We start from the raw sequence: 16,308 nt of genomic DNA on the forward strand, positions 1-16,308 counted from the left end.
TTCCGGGCAGGCTCTTTTGATCCCATCTTTTGTTGAACACTCATAGTAACAGGGAGATTACTATTTCGCAAGGCAGCCCATTCTAATGTCGAAATTATTTAGAATATCTCCCTCCTATGGTTTCATTTGTTTCTGTTTATATCCATTCATCTTCTACTTAAAAGTCCTTAAAATATGCAAAGTTCATCATCATCAGGCTACTGGGTTATCTCTTTTCCAGGCTAACTTTCACTAGTTCTCTGAACCACTTGTGATGACTCAGTCCTAAATCATCTTATATTAGAGAGTCACTTTAAGATTTCCCCAGAATTTCTCAGATATGTTTGTTTGGAAGTTTTACATATTTGAAAAGTGGGATGATTTAAGGAGGGATATCCATAAAGCAGTAGGGTAAACTTAGATCTAGAAGGAAACCTTTTGATAGTTGGGTTTTGTGCAAAGATTTCTGGTAATAAGAATAAGCAAAATGGAAAAGAAACTCTGGGAGCACTCACTTCAGCTTTGCTGCTTTGTGAAAGAAAAGCCTTTTTTAGCATGGAGCGCAGGGAGAACTTTCCCATTTCCTTACTGAATTACAGGCAGGCCCTGCCCACTTCTTAAGCCTCTTCACGTACTACCTTTCTCACTCACCTGTCACATCAGTGTCTTTCTGTTCCTCAAATGAACCAAGCATATTCTTGCTCAGAACCTTTCCATTTATTGTCTTTGCCCAGAATGTTCCCTCTCTCAAACCTCACATGGCTGGCTCCTTCCCATTTTCTGGGTCTCAACTCAAACATTATCTTTCAGAGGAGCCTTCTCTGACTCCATTGCTTAAGTAGATCCCACCCCACCCTGGGTAGTTTCTATGACAATATCTTGTTTTATTCCATTTGTGGCACTTATATTATTATTTATTCATTGACTTGTCTGTTATCTCTCTTCTGCCCACTAGAAAGCTCCATGAACCCTGAGAACTTACCTGTTTTGTTCATCACTGTATCCCCAACGCTTAGAACTCTGTGCCGATCATGTAGCAGATATTCAAGAAATATCAGTCAAAGGAATGAGTGATTAATTATGGAATGATTAGTTATATGAGTAAATGGACAAATGAATGAATTAATAATGCAAGGTATATTTAAAAAGGGCTGTTCTAAAGTGGCTAGACTATACTTAATTTGCCTGGAAACCAAAGAGAATACAGAAAATTCCAAGTTAGAAAATTAAACATCTGGACTTGGGGGAAGAATCTTGTTTACACCTTGCTGAATATGTTATAACTAAGAATGACCTTTTTGTTTTCTGTTTTCCTCAAAGAAATAGAGGTGGCGGGAAAGCTGTGTGTTTTATTTTTAACACTAGATGGCACTGTTGTTTTTTAACTGCTGGGAAGAATTTTGACTCGAGAAGCCGCTTGTGCGCAATTTCGAATGAGGCAGTGGTTACCCTCCAATTTCATATCCACGTATAATACTTGTGTTAGATTTGAAAAGTGTATGGTCTGCTGTGCCAACACAAGAATTGACCCCGAAGATTTTGGTAATTTGATGTTGCTTCCAGTTATATCAAATACCACGAGTACCTTGGCAATCACAGCCTACCTACTCCCCATCAGCTTAAATAAAGCATACGCATATTTAGAGTTCTGGAATATGCTCACTGCTTTGCCTGTATATTTATCCTGCCTTGAGCAGAGCAGTCTTCATATTGTGTTGTGATCCATCCCGTGGAAGCAAATGTACCTTCAACAGTGCTCCGGAACGTGACATGTATAGATCTGCATGGTGGTTATGCTCCTGTTCACATCTTCATCTTAATAAGAAGCCAGAAGAAGGCTGACTGACTCAATTATTCATGCTATGACTCTATAAGTGTTTTAGTACATTATTCTCTATCAAAATCTGGCACGTCTGTGCCGATGCTATTTGAGCCTCTCTAGATCTGAGAGGAAAATTAAGTTAATTAAGATTTCTTAACATTGTCTAATGAGTAAACTTTATGAAATGCAGTAATCTAGGATGTCCTGTTCCAGACAGAATTATGACCCACTTATGAAGTAGGCAGAAGGAATCTCATTACACATTCATTGTGAATTTCTTAAACTACCGAGTAGTGTTAATCTTGCAGTTTTTTTTTTTTTTTTTTAGAGGGGGGTAGGGCAGAGGGAGAGGGAGAGAGAGAATCTTAAGCAGGCTCCATGCCGAGCATGGGCAGAGCACAATGCAGGGCTTGATTTCACAACCCTGAGATCATGACCTGACCTGAAATAAAAAGTCTGATGCTTAAACGACTGAGCCACCCGGGCACCCCAATCTTGGAGTTTTTGAGATATAATACATGGCCCCATTTTTTCCTGAATAAATATAGTAAAGATGAATGCTGTTTATTATGTAATTGGGGAATTTTATTTGTAGGCTTGTATTAAAAGATCTAAATTATGTAGTAGTAGGAGGTGGGTTGGCAATGTTAGGCACCATCATGGAAATGTGATTTACAGATCCATCAATATCCTTCAGGATATGATCAGATTATACCTCAGAGAAAATTCTGTGAGTAAAAATCAGAATTTTTAGACTTGTGTTTGCTTCTGAACCTTAATAGAGATTCACATGCAAGAACCCATCTCCGAATGGAAGCTTGTCACACACTTCTCAGGTATGCCTGGCAGGAAACTCCTCATGACTTTGATGAGGATGACAGTCTTCCAAAGAAAATGGAAGAAGAACTCTTTGAAAATGTGGAACCACAGAAGCAATACAGGTAAAAAGTTGCAAGGAATTCTTGTTAGAGATTTCTGCATGGTCTTAGATTTGCTCACTTTGAGGCAAAATGATTCCTGAGGGTTTGCATTACTGTTAGCCGCCATTTACGTTAACATACACATTTGTGTCTTTCTTGTGTTTTTGACTAAGTATTTACAAGTATTTGTGGGAAGGCCCTTCTCCCTTTAGCTTATTTTGTGCCATGTAATATAATTTCTTGTTTTTTCTATTAAGAGTGAAGCCTTTTCTATTAAGCAGTAAGCTCATCCACCTTTGCCTCCTGATAACTTAACATAAAGCCTATGTATTTGTTGAATGAATGTGTGAATGAATTTAAGAATAAGCATGTAAGATGCCCTGATGTCTTTAAGAAATTAGTAAAATGTAGTTTCTTCCTTTTTAATTTTATTTTTTTTCTGGTCAACGTCCAATGAAATAACAGGAATTTATAGTACTTTGTATTATTCCATAAACTTTAGACACTTGCTTAACATTATAGCATTCTGTATAAATCAAACAGCTTTGGCATTTCAACAGTTAACATTGCCCTTGCACATACTAGGGGCTTCGTAGATGTTTATAACTTAATTGACAATGCATTGTGATATTTCATATATTTTATAAATCTGCTTATTGCCTTAAGCCCCTTAAGCAAGAGATTCTTTTGAATGAACTTATTAGCATATCGTTCTTTTTTATGATATTCTATGAGTTGTTAGGGAGGATTGAAAAACTTGGAGAGTGGCATTCTCTTTGCCAGGCAGACTGTAGATAGAGGCTAGAAACAACCATGGTTTGAACACCTTTGCTTCTCCCTCTTCCATTTCTACAGGGCCCTCTCCTTCTCCTACTCCTTTTCCTTTTTAACTAAATTATCTCTTCAACTCAATTTCTTTTTGCTATGCTGATGAGTTTCTCATATTCTCTTGGATGGACATTTATTCCAGTTACAGAATAAGCTCCGAATTCTACTCTTCACGTCCGCTTGGCAGGGCAAGGCAGATAGCAGTGGTGCTGTCCCCATGATAATGCCTCCCCATTATCAGTGAATTTGGGTCACAGCAGGTCTCTCACCAACAGAACCTGCAGTCTCCAGCACATTGAGGGCACAGGATGCTTTTTGGCCTCTAATGGGATTCTCTTTATCTCAGCCATTCTCCAACGCAGAGTAAATTGCAGAAGCTTTGCCACCAGCAGTTTGAATACAGAGATGGGCAAATTATAAGCCGTGCCGCTCCTCAGCTAGTTTTGGGAGTTCGAGGTCCTGATCTGCGCTCAGGCATGGAGGTAGTTTTGGTGGAGAAAAAAGTGGATGATAGTCATCAACGGTGGATGCACAAGGAAGGCAGCAGGTAAACCCATTATACTGGGTGTTAATCTATCAAAATATATCAATGGCAGCCTAAGAAATCCCCACAGAGCAGGCAGGGGTATACGTGAGGACTTTGGATTTTCTATTTAAGGTAGCCAATAATTTTTTATCCTACTCAAAGGAGAGAAAGAGAGTGAAATCAAATGTAAATGCTCAGTAGTCTATACACAACTTATCCAGTGTCAATTCAGATAGGAAATATGAAATCTGACCTACTGGGCTCATAGTTTTAACTGGCTATGGAAGTTAGAAAACTGGGCTGCCATCTAATTCTAATTTTTATGATTTGAAAGGATCAAGAAAGAACTTAAAAAAGTTTGCAATACTTTTCATTAACTCAGCCTCCTGCCCCTCCCCACATTCATGCCTTTCCACCATCCCCTATTTCCATCAAATAACCAACTGATATGGCTTCTGCTTACAGAGTGAAAATGAATTCTTACCTTAACAAATATATCAATCCAATCCTGGCCCTTGTTTGGATTCAGATTCAAGCCAACTACTGTTAAAGGTTATTTCTAACACAACTGGAGGAAATTTAAAAGTCTGGGTACCAGATGATGCAAAGGAAGTCCTAATTAATTTTGTTGTGTCCTAATAGTTTAATGGCTGTATTAAAAAAAAGGAAAAGTCCTGATCACTGAGATATATATTGTAGTACATACAGATAAAATTAAGAGGTAGGTCAGATTTGCATTAAAATATTCTAGCAAAAGCAAAAATGTAAAAAGTTGGGGGGTGGATGAAACAAGAATGGTAGAATGTTGGTAGCTGTTGAATCGTGGTGGCTTTTTAGACTTCTCTCTGTTTTTGTTCATATATGAACATGTCTTTAACCAGAAAGAAAACAACTGCTTGGTTTTTAGATTGGTTTGCTTCAAATTCTACCCTTAGTCTTGTATGGTGGGGCTCCAGGGGCCTCTTCAATCTCTTGACATCTGTGTGATACATTTTTTTCCCCCCTGGGAAAGAGCTGTGGTTTTCATTGGGATTCTCAAAAGGTGTGTGTTTTGAAAGGTTCAGGAATTGCTGCTTTGACAGAGACTGTGTAAGCTTTAGCGGGTGGCAGCAGTAGCCCAGCATGGACAGCAAGGAAGCTAGTCTTACTGTTCACTGTCTGAGATGAGCCAAGCGCCAGCAAGGAACACTTAACTGGGCTTGTTTTTGAGAAGGCTGAAAAGCCAACCTGTAGATAGACTTGTGAGTGTGTTCCTTTGCCCCGTTCATCCTAGCTAAGCTAACTTTATGACAGGGAGCTAAGAAGCAGGTTTTTGTCCCTGTGAATGATTTGCTATATGGGACCAGAATTCATTCATTCTGCTGCAAAGGGTAATTAAGGGCGGTGTTTTAGGTACTGGTGCTTTAGCTGAGAATAAAACATGAAAATCCCTGCCCCTGCAGAGCTAATGCTACCCGGCTCTACATTTCTGGAATTTAGCAACACATCTTACTGCTTTAGCTTACCGTATTATAGTGGAGGTCCTCCTCGAACCCAAGTTGGAAATTGCCAGAGATACTCTCACTTGGTTTCCAGCCACACAGAAGAATGGTCCAGGTCAACTTTTGAGATAGCCTGGCATCTTTCTCCCATTTTCAACTCTGGCAAAATCTGAATTAATCATCTGGCTTCTAAAGGGAAATATGAAAACAATGCTTGGGGATGAAAATCCCCTCAACTGGACCCAGAATTATACAGGGGAAAATACAGTGTCATGGAATCTGGAGCTACAAGAGATCTTTTAACATTTCCTCATCTTAATCACTTGATTTCAGAGCTAGGTACACTGAGGAGCAGGAGATTGACTTGCAAGCACTCATTCCCTGGGTTTGTGGAAGGGGCTGTGGTATCGTGCTAGATACCACAGGAATCTGGGACACAGATTAAGGTCTCACACTGCCATTTGGCACATAGTGGGTTTTATGTACAGGTCCATAAATTCAAGCTTCCTGCAAAATGTAGGCACTCCTGCTAAGGCCAAGTGCCAATTCACTGTACTGTTCAAAAACAAAAAGGAAAACCAACACTGTCATGGCTGAGCAGGGCACTGAAACATGGGAGAAGTTGCTACAGCTCTTCTAAGCAGCAGAAACAGATAGGTAGGTAACTGATCTTGGCATCTCAGTAGGTCATCACAGGAGATGTACAAGCATTCACTCATATGAATAATATTGAGTGTCAACAAAAATGCAATACCCAAACTATGCAAATGGCAAGGCTACACAGGTGAGTAATAGAGAATACCAGCTCTCATGCAGTGCCCAGTTTTGATAAATGCTAAAAAGGTATTTGATGAGATCCAATACCCATTTTTTAATTTAAAATGATACATCATTAATTAACAGTAGAAGGGAGAAATACATTGCAAGATTAATAGTGATTATCTTGTAATATGAGTAATGTCTAAAATTCTGTTATAATTTTTACCCTATTTTCCAGTTCTTTGTAAATCTTTTACAGTGAGGTTATATTGTTTTATATTTATTTATAGCACAGAAGTTTAAATTAGATATCTGGAATTTTTTAAGTCTTGAAAGGAGAAATATATTACTTTTATAACAGACCCTTTCTCACCTTCTCCTCTCCCCTCCACTCCCACATCATTAAATTTTATAGGACGAGTTATATTTTCCACAGCAAGAATGCCACTGCTGGTGTGTAATGTAACTATGTTGACAGACATAAAGAATTGGCTTTTTCTATACAGACAAGTTCCTTGAATGTTTGGCTTATTTTGCTTTTAAGTGATGCAAGGAAAAGAATTTGAGGGTTTTAGCTCAATAATTTTCTTTCCTTCTTTCAGTCAAAGAGGCTTTATGTGAGTTTCTATATAAGACAACTTAACAATATTCAACATATGTCTTGGACTTTTAGGGAATACCCATTTAGAAAAAGAGAATTGGAGGAAAAGCTATAAAAAATCACAACCATTAGTAATAGTAGCTCATTCTAAGTGACGTGTGCCAGGCAATAATCTATACATTTTCTGTGCATTAACTCATTTCATTCCCATGAGTCCTTTGAGGCATGCACCATTATCCTATTTTACAGATGAGGAAACGGAGGTGTAGGGTTGGTAAGCAAAGCCATATAGCTACTAAGAAGTAGATTCAGGATTCAGACTTGAACACTGTGGCTCCAGAATCCATGTTCTTAATCATTCTGCCACAGTGCCTCTCATAATAAATAGCGGGAGGTGAAGAGGGTGTATCAGTCTGGGTTCAGTTTGGAGACAGAAACCACACAGTGATTTAAAGGGGATGTGTAACGTGAAGAATTATTAAACAATAATAGAAGAGTAACTATCAGATTTTTTTTTAAAAAAATCCTCTGTATGGTGCTCTGGGGCTGAGGGAATTGAGGACAAACATGAAATTGGGCCCTTTCCCAAGGTGGGAGTTCAGAACTCTTTAGAAAAAGTATGGCTACAGCTAATTGGAGGGCAAAAATCTGTTGGTTTGCCTGGCCAGACCTGGTCTGTGGTTGGTATGCAAGCAGGAAGTAGCCCTCTGGAAAATATGTGGGAGTGCGGCTGGTTTGGGGGCACATGGGCATGAAAAGGGAATGGCGGTGCTGGGGAGGCAGAAGGTTTAGAGCATGTGATGTCCATGTCAGGAGGGCCACGAGCAAATGATTACAGGCCAGGGCTGTGAAGCTTCCCAGAGGCCACACATCCTGGGCACCTGGTTAGGGCAGAGCATCAGGGGATAGCCTCACTCCCAGCTGCTGACCCTAGGCAGCTGCCAGGAAGAGCAAGGGAGCCCCTTCCTCCTGCAGTGTTCCTCCAGCACTCTCTACTGAGAAAGCTTAACGTTGTGCTTCTGTGGGGGAGAAACGCTTAAAGGATGCCTATCCATTATCACAGAGCATGCCTGGAGCTCAGAGGCAGCACTCTGGGGAGTGGCACCGAGGGAGCTCTGATCTGTTTATGCTACTTAGTAACAAGCCTACTCCTGTTTTCCCAAAGGACCTTTCACCTGGTGAGCAACCCAGACCTTGTGCTGGCAGTGTCTATGACCAAAACAAGAAATGAAGTCTGTGGCTATCCAGTTATTGTTCAGGTAAGATATATATATATATATATACAGGCTAAGTAGTAATCATGGCCCTTTATTTAAAGTTAAGTAAACTTTAAGTAAGTAACTTAAACTTTAAGTTAAGTAAGCTTCCTTGTTGTGCAGAAAGATAATGGCTGTCATAGAAACCTATTTTGAATGCCATTGTTAAAATATTTACAATAGTCTGCCTAGATTTCAAATTCAACATGTTCATGTAGCTCTTAATTTAGTTTAATCCAACAGATGGTGATTGTGGGCTTGCTGCATGTCAGGAGTTATGCTAGTTACTTAAATCAAATCCAAGGGCAAGCATGAAAAATTATCCCAGTAACATTCATATTGTCTCAGTGGTGGGTACGGTCAAGTGAATAGCTGTTAGAGGCACATGTTTTAAGCTCAGTGATCGGGACATCTGCAAGTCCCCTCTTACCTGGCAACTGGAGGGAAAGAGCATGATCAAAGAGGTCTTCCTGAAGGAAGTGAACTCATCAATGTAAATTCTACGAAGGTACTCATTTGAAATACACTTAACATACTTTAGCAAATGCTTGTAGCAGCCAAACAGGTTTTGGAGACTCCAGAGAAATCTGGGTTCATTTGAGTTTTGGGTAAAGATCTATGGAGTTCTTTTTTCATGTTTATCTGTCATCCTTACTTGTAACCAAAGGCACTCCTCAATGGCTATGTGTTTTTCCTTGTTAGGAGGAAAGAAAGTTTAGGAGCACCCCTGCTCTGAATTTATTTTCCATATCCTCCATAGTATTTACCATCTTTTTGTTGAACAGAATATATTATCTCCAAAGTACATTTGTTTTATTCCATGTTTTTAATAGCAACGAGGCAGCTTGTTTTGCAGGTCCTGAATCCATAATTGGGATATAGCAATCTGGACAAATATCAAAGCTTAATTAAGTCTTCTATCCTGCTGATAACTATGGACAAAAATTTATTCTAGGAGACATCGTATATATAACATCACATTCTTCCCTGTCAGGTGCCTTTTTTGCACGGGCCACAGTGAGATTAAAACCTCATGCAGATGCAAATTTTGTACCTTAATCAGTTTCATAAAATTATAGATATTGACATTTTCCCCTAAGGTTCCCATTTTTAAGAAATGAGCTTTATCTCAAGGTAATTTGTATTAGCTTTCAAGATTTTTTCCTTTGCTGATGTTTCATTTTTATTTCTTAAAGCAATCAGTTTGTGAGAAAATATTAAATTTCATGTGAAATAATAAAAATGAGGCATGTTAGGTTAATGTTACTAGACCCCCCACTCTCTGTTCTTTGAAATATAGTCTTTGTTTTCCATGCCTCTGAGGGATGCTCTATTGTCTGACCTATTAAATCAGTTCTTAAGACCCATTTATTTTCCTCTTTACTATCAATGTCTCCCTGGTAAAGTAAGTGCTATTCATTATAAAGTTCCTTGAGGTGTCATGATATGTTTAGTTGGAACTAATCTGCTGGTTTAAATTCTCTAAAATTGAAACTACTCATTTCTTTACTTATGCTTGAGCCAAGTTTTATAATTAGAATAAATGTGCTGTTTCTGTTACATATAAAACTGCCTGTACTCATATTTGAAAAAAAAAAAAACCTTCTCGATAACCAGGGAAACATAAATTAAAATAGTAACAAGACACTATTTTTCATTTATTAAATTGATATTTGGGCAAGAATGTGAGGAAAGCAAGCCATATCATATTCTACTGGTGTAAGTATAAACTAGAATAACCTTTCTAGAAAGCATTTTGATACGATAAAGCTTAATATGATGTCTCATAATATTTAAAAATGATCATGTTATTTTATCAGCAATTGTACTTGAGGAGTTTGTTTTAAAGAATTTTTCGTGGATTTATATGAAAATTTGTTTATATGATTATTCATTGCTTTTTTGCTTATAATAAGGAAAATTTGAGAAACAATCTACGTGTTTACGTATTGGGGATTGGTAAAATAAAACATCCCTAAGATCAAGATTAAAAATGTTAAGAAAAGGTTCATGGAATATTCTTGTTAAAAAAACTAATGCAGTTCCCAAATTTTATGCATTTTGTGATTTCATTTTTGTAAATCAAAGGATGCATATTTATAAATATAAAAAACGTTGCATATATAATCATCAAATAGAAATGTTATCACTGCATAGTAGAATTATGAGTAATTATCTATACTTTCTGAATTTATGCAATGAAACTGTGACAGCTATAATCAAATCATAAACTCTCCTATCAGTTTGACTCCATATTTTATCCTTTTTTTTTCAGAAATATAAACCATATAACAATGGGACGTCCAATCAAAAGTGGAATTATGTGGAAAATACCAAGGCTTTTATGGCCTTTCATAGCACTGCATTGGATAAGGAGATCACAGCAGCAAATTATGCTGGTATTTGTACATCCTCTGTGATTAAAGAGGAAAACATTGATCAACCAGTAAGTGGTTCTTTTCTAGTAAGGATAAAAGAAAAATAGGGGAAAATGAAGTAATTTAATTAAGCTAGAACTTTTTTTTTCCCCTAGAAAACCTAATATTCACACAAATTAAACATTGATTTGTGACTGAAATCACTTAGACTCTATGATTCTGGTTAGGAAACAATGAAGGAATATTGGTATTACCCTCTGCTTATATTGTTTCAATGGCTCCCTATCACCAGCACCACCTGTGGTCCATTGTCAGTTCACCAGAACACTCACGAGTGAGGATAATCACACATACTATACTCCCACAGGTGTGCCTGCCACACTAGATGTCACTCGACTCCAGAAAGCATATTAAGATGCAAATGATTGTAAGTGTCTTTAACTATATTACATTATACCAAGCATAGTTCTAAATCTGAATCCCTATACTCTGATTTTTAGAGGAAATAATTTTTTTAAATGTGGTCCTGTAGTTTTTATTAGTAAGGAATTGCTGCATACTTTACAAATACCTGAGGTATTTGTGGGTCTGTATGTCAAACTACCTTGCTTTTGTTGATTACTATTGGCCTGTAGAAATCTCATAATGTACACTGCAAGATTCTCTATCCTCTTTGCTTCTCAGACATCTCTAAATAGCTGCCTCTTCTCCTTCACCCCAAATTCCCTAGATCTACTAAATAATTTGTGTTTGTCCAAATTTATCATACCATTTTACAAGTCTTTGGTTTTGACTATGCTATCCTCCCCCCAACCCTTTTCGCCTTTGTCTGTGAACTCATACCAGTTAGCAAATATGCTGTCAAAGACTACTAAGGTCATCTTAAAAGGAATCAAGTCAGCTGGAAAAGGCTCCCAGTTCAAAGACAAAACAATTTAAGCATCAAGACTACTGAATGTGCTGGATGGACATACATCAAATATGTTTAAATCCATATGTTCATACTGATATTAAATAAGAACAACAATAATTCATTGATCACAATTAGATGATGCTAAGGAATCAATTAGTTACTTTGACAACTAGGAAATAAAGAATCAAGCATTTATTTTTTCCTTCTTTTATGACCTATACCTTAGGATAACAAAATAGTAGATGAGAAGTTTCACTTCATAGGAATATTCCAGCTAATAAATGAATAAGGTATGAAAAAATTGGAATGCCACTATGTTGTAAACTTTGATAAATTAATTGATCTAGGCAATGGTTAACAGTGACTACTAGCATTACAAACAGAGACACAACAAATAATATATGCCCCTTGATGGAAGTACATAGTACCACTTATGAAGTGTACCTCCCTCCACAAATGTAACTGGAATTTAATCAAGTCTTTCATTCTAACTGGAAATACAGGAGATAGAGGAACATGGTAAAACACAGTTGCCACTTTCAATGGCTTCATTGATAACTTCTTGTCTTTAACACCAATCACAGCACTTATTTCATCACCAGTAAACTACTCCATTAACAACTCAGGAAACAACACTTGTTGGTGAGAATGTGGAGAAAGGGGAACCCTCTTATACTTTTGGTGGGAATGCAAACTGGTGCAGCCACTCTGGAAAATAGTATAGAGATTCCTCAAAAAAATTAAAAATAGAACTACCTTATGACCCAGCAATTGCACTAGTAGGTATTTATCCAAAGGATACAAACATAGTGATTTAAAGGGGCACATGTACCCAAATGTTTATAGCAGCCCTGTTCACAGTAGCCAAAATATGGAAAGAGCCCAGATGTCCACTGACAAATGAATGGTTAAAAAATATGTGAGATACACACACATACACACACACACACACACACACACATACAGTGGGATATTACTCAGCCATCAAAAAGAATGAAATCTTGCCATTTGCAATGACATGGTTGGAAGTAGAGGGTATTATGCTAAGTGAAATAAGTCAGTCTGAGAAAGACTAATACCATATGATTTCACTCATATGTGGAATTTAAAAAACAAAACAGATGAGCATAGGGGAAGGGAAGGAAAAAAATAAGATGAAAATAGAGAGGGAGGCAAACCATAAGAGATGCTGAACTCAAGGAAACAAACCGAGGGTTGCTGGAGGGGAGGAGGGTGAGGTGAAAGGGTGATTGGGTGTTGGGTATTAAGTGGGGCAGTTGATGTAATGAGCACAGGGTGTGATATGCAACAGATGAATCACTAAATTCTGTCCCTGAAACGAATAATACAGTATATGTTAACTAAATTGAATTGAAATAAAGAATTTAAAAAAAAATTTTTAATTAAAACAAAACAAAAAAAACCTCCTCCATTTCCTCCTGGTCCACACCAATCCAATTATTAGTTAATTTTATTTAGTACCCATCTTCTGACTTTTTGGGTATTTTCCCTACAGACCTTTAAAACTTGGTTGCATTTTAGTAAATCTAGACAAAATTTAGGTAATTTTTGCTAACTTTTATTAACTTCTGGATAGTAATTGTAGAAGCTGAGTGTGGGTTCATGGGGGATCACTATACTGTACTATTTTTGTATGATTGAAATATTTTATAATAAAAAAAGAAAGAAAGGAGACCTAAAGTTTAGGCCTCAATGATTTTAAAACTAGTGCCTTTCTTTAACCATATAATCAAGATGTTCTTTTTTAAAACAAGACCCATCGATATGCTATCTGCAAGAGACTCATTTTAGACCCAAGGACACCCCCAGATTGAAAGTGAGAGGGTGGAAAACCATTTACCATGCTAATGGACACCAAAAGAAAGCTGAGGTGGCAATCTTTATATCAGACAAATTAGATTTTAAACCAAAGACTGTAATAAGAGATGAGGAAAGACACTATTTCCTACTTAAAGGGTCTATCTAACAAGAAGATCTAACAATTGTAAATATCTATGCCCCTAACATGGGAGCAGCCAATTATATAAGGCAATTAATAACAAAAGCAAAGAAACACATCGACAACAATACAATAATAGTGGGGGACTTTAACACCCCCCTGACTGAAATGGACAGATCATCTAAGCAAAAGATCAACAAGGAAATAAAGACTTTAAATGACACACTGGACCAAATGGACTTCACAGATATATTCAGAACATTCCATCCCAAAGCAACAGAATACACATTCTTCTCTAGTGCCCATGGAACATTCTCCAGAATAGATCACATCCTAGGTCACAGATCAGGTCTCAACTGGTACCAAAAGATTGGGATCATTCCCTGCATATTTTCAGACCACAGTGCTTTGAAACTAGAACTCAGTCACAAGAGGAAAGTCGGAAAGAACTCAAATACATGGAGGCTAAAGAGCATCCTACTAAAGAATGAATGGGTCAACCAGGAAATTAAAGAAGAATTTTAAAAATTCATGGAAACAAATGAAAATGAAAACAAAACACAACTGTTCAAAATCTTTGAGATGCAGCAAAGGCAGTCCTAAGAGGAAAGTATATAGCAATACAAGCCTTTCTCGAGAAACAAGAAAGGTTTCAAATACACAACCTAACCCTACACCTAAAGGAGCTGGAGAAAAAACAGCAAATAAAGCCTAAACCCAGCAGGAGAAGAGAAATAATAAAGATCAGAGCAGAAATAAATGAAATAGAAACCAAAAGATCAGTAGAACTGATCAATGAAACTAGGACCTGGTTCTTTGAAAGAATTAACAAGATTGATCAACCTCTGGCCAGATTTATCAAAAAGAAAAGATAAAGGACCCAAATAAATAAAATCATGAATGAAAGAGGAGAGATCACAACCAACACCAAAGAAATAAAAACAATTATAAGAAGAGATTATGAGCAACTCTATGCCAGCAAATTAGATAATCTGGAAGAAATGGATGTATTCCTAGAGACGTATAAACTACCATAACTGAACCAGGAAGAAATAGAAAACCTGAACAGACATATAACCACTAAGGAAATTGAAGCAGTCATCAAAAATGTCCCAACAAACAAAAGCCCAGGGCCAGATGGCTTCCCAGGGGAATTCTACCAAACATTTAAAGAAGAATTAATACCTATTCTTCTGAAACTGTTCCAAAAAATAGAAATGGAAGGAAAACTTCCAAACTCGTTTATGAGGCCACCATTATCTTGATCCCCAAACCAGACAAAGACCCCATCAAAAAGGAGAATTACAGACCAATATCCTTGATGAACATGGATGCAAAAATTCTCACCAAAATACTAGCCAATAGGATCCAACAGTACATTAAAAGGATTATTCACCACGACCAAGTGGGATTTATCCCTGGGCTGCAAGTTTGGTTCAACATCCACAAATCAATCAATGTTATACAATACATTAATAAAAGAAAGAACAAGAACCATATGATCCTCTCAATAGATGCAGAAAAAGCATTTGACATAGTACAGCATCCTTTCTTGATCAAAACTCTTCAGAGTATGGGGATAGGGGGTACATACCTCAATATCATAAAAGCCATCTATGAAAAAAACCACAGCGAATATCATTCTCAATGGGGAAAAATTGAGAGCTTTCCCCCTAAGGTCAGGAACATGGCAGGGATGTCCACTATCACCACTGCTATTCAACATAGTATTAGAAGTCCTAGCCACAGCAATCAGACAACAAGAAGAAATAAAAGGCATCTGAATTGGCAAGGAAGAAGTCAAACTCTCACTCTTTGCAGATGATATGATACTTTATGTGGAAAACCCAAAAGACTCCATCCCAAAACTACTAGAACTCATACAGGAATTGAGTAAAGTGGCAGGATATAAAATCAATGCACAGAAATCAGTGGCAATCAAATACACCAACAACAAGACAGAAGAAAGAGAAATTAAGGAGTCGATCCCATTTACAATTGCACCCAAAACCATAAGATACCTGGGAATAAATCTAACCAAAGAGGCAAAGGATCTGTACTCAGAAAACTATAAAATACTCATGAAAGAAATTGAGGAAGACACAAAGAAATGGAAAAATGTTCCATGCACATGGAATGGAAAAACAAATATTGTGAAGATGTCGATGCTACCTAGAGCAATCTACACATTTAATGCGATCCCTATCAAAATACCATCTACTTTTTTCAAAGAAATGGAACAAATAATCCTAAAATTTGTATGGAACAAGGAAAGACCCTGAATAGCCAGAGGAGTGTTGAAAAAGAAAAGCAAAGTGGGTGGCATCACAATTCTGGACTTCAAGCTCTATTACAAAGCTATAATCATCAAGACAGTATGGTACTGGCACAAAAACAGACACATAGATCAATGGAAGAGAATAGAGGGCCCAGAAATGGACCCTCAATCTATGGTCAACTAATTTTTGACAAAGAAGGAAAGAATGTCCAATGGAAAAAAGACAGTCTCTTCAACAAATGGTGTTGGGAAAATTGGACAACCACATGCAGAAGAATGAAACTGGACCATTTCCTTACACCACACACAAAAATAGACTCAAAATGGTTGAAAGACCTAAATGTGAGACAGGAGTCCACCAAAATCCTAGAGGAGAACACAGGCAGCAACCTTTTCAACCTCAGCCGCAGCAAGTTCTTCCTAGAAACATCGCCAAAGGCAAGGGAAGCAAGGGCAAAAATGAACTATTGGGACTTCATCAAGATAAAAAGCTTTTGCACACCAGAGGAAACAGTCAACAAAACCAAAAGACAACCGACAGAATAGGAGAAAATATTTGCAAATGACATATCAGATAAAGGGCTAGTATCCAAAATCTATAAAGAAC

General features: G+C 37.4%; 1 protein-coding gene across 1 annotated transcript in view; it reads left to right on the top strand.

Annotated features, from left to right (window-relative positions):
• Window positions 1-16,308, top strand: part of DCDC1 (doublecortin domain containing 1) — a 464,395-nt gene that overhangs the window by 409,590 nt on the left and 38,497 nt on the right. The window contains exons 27-30 of the mRNA XM_073904565.1: window positions 2,584-2,742; window positions 3,896-4,096; window positions 8,082-8,175; window positions 10,448-10,618. Of these exons, the coding sequence (XP_073760666.1) occupies window positions 2,584-2,742; window positions 3,896-4,096; window positions 8,082-8,175; window positions 10,448-10,618 (625 nt within the window). The remainder of the gene's footprint in view (window positions 1-2,583; window positions 2,743-3,895; window positions 4,097-8,081; window positions 8,176-10,447; window positions 10,619-16,308) is intronic.

This window comes from Callorhinus ursinus, unplaced genomic scaffold (genome assembly GCF_003265705.2).
Source record: "Callorhinus ursinus isolate GAN/ISIS: 27379988/994484 unplaced genomic scaffold, GSC_fseal_2.0 scaffold21, whole genome shotgun sequence".
Classification (NCBI taxonomy): Eukaryota; Metazoa; Chordata; class Mammalia; order Carnivora; family Otariidae; genus Callorhinus; species Callorhinus ursinus.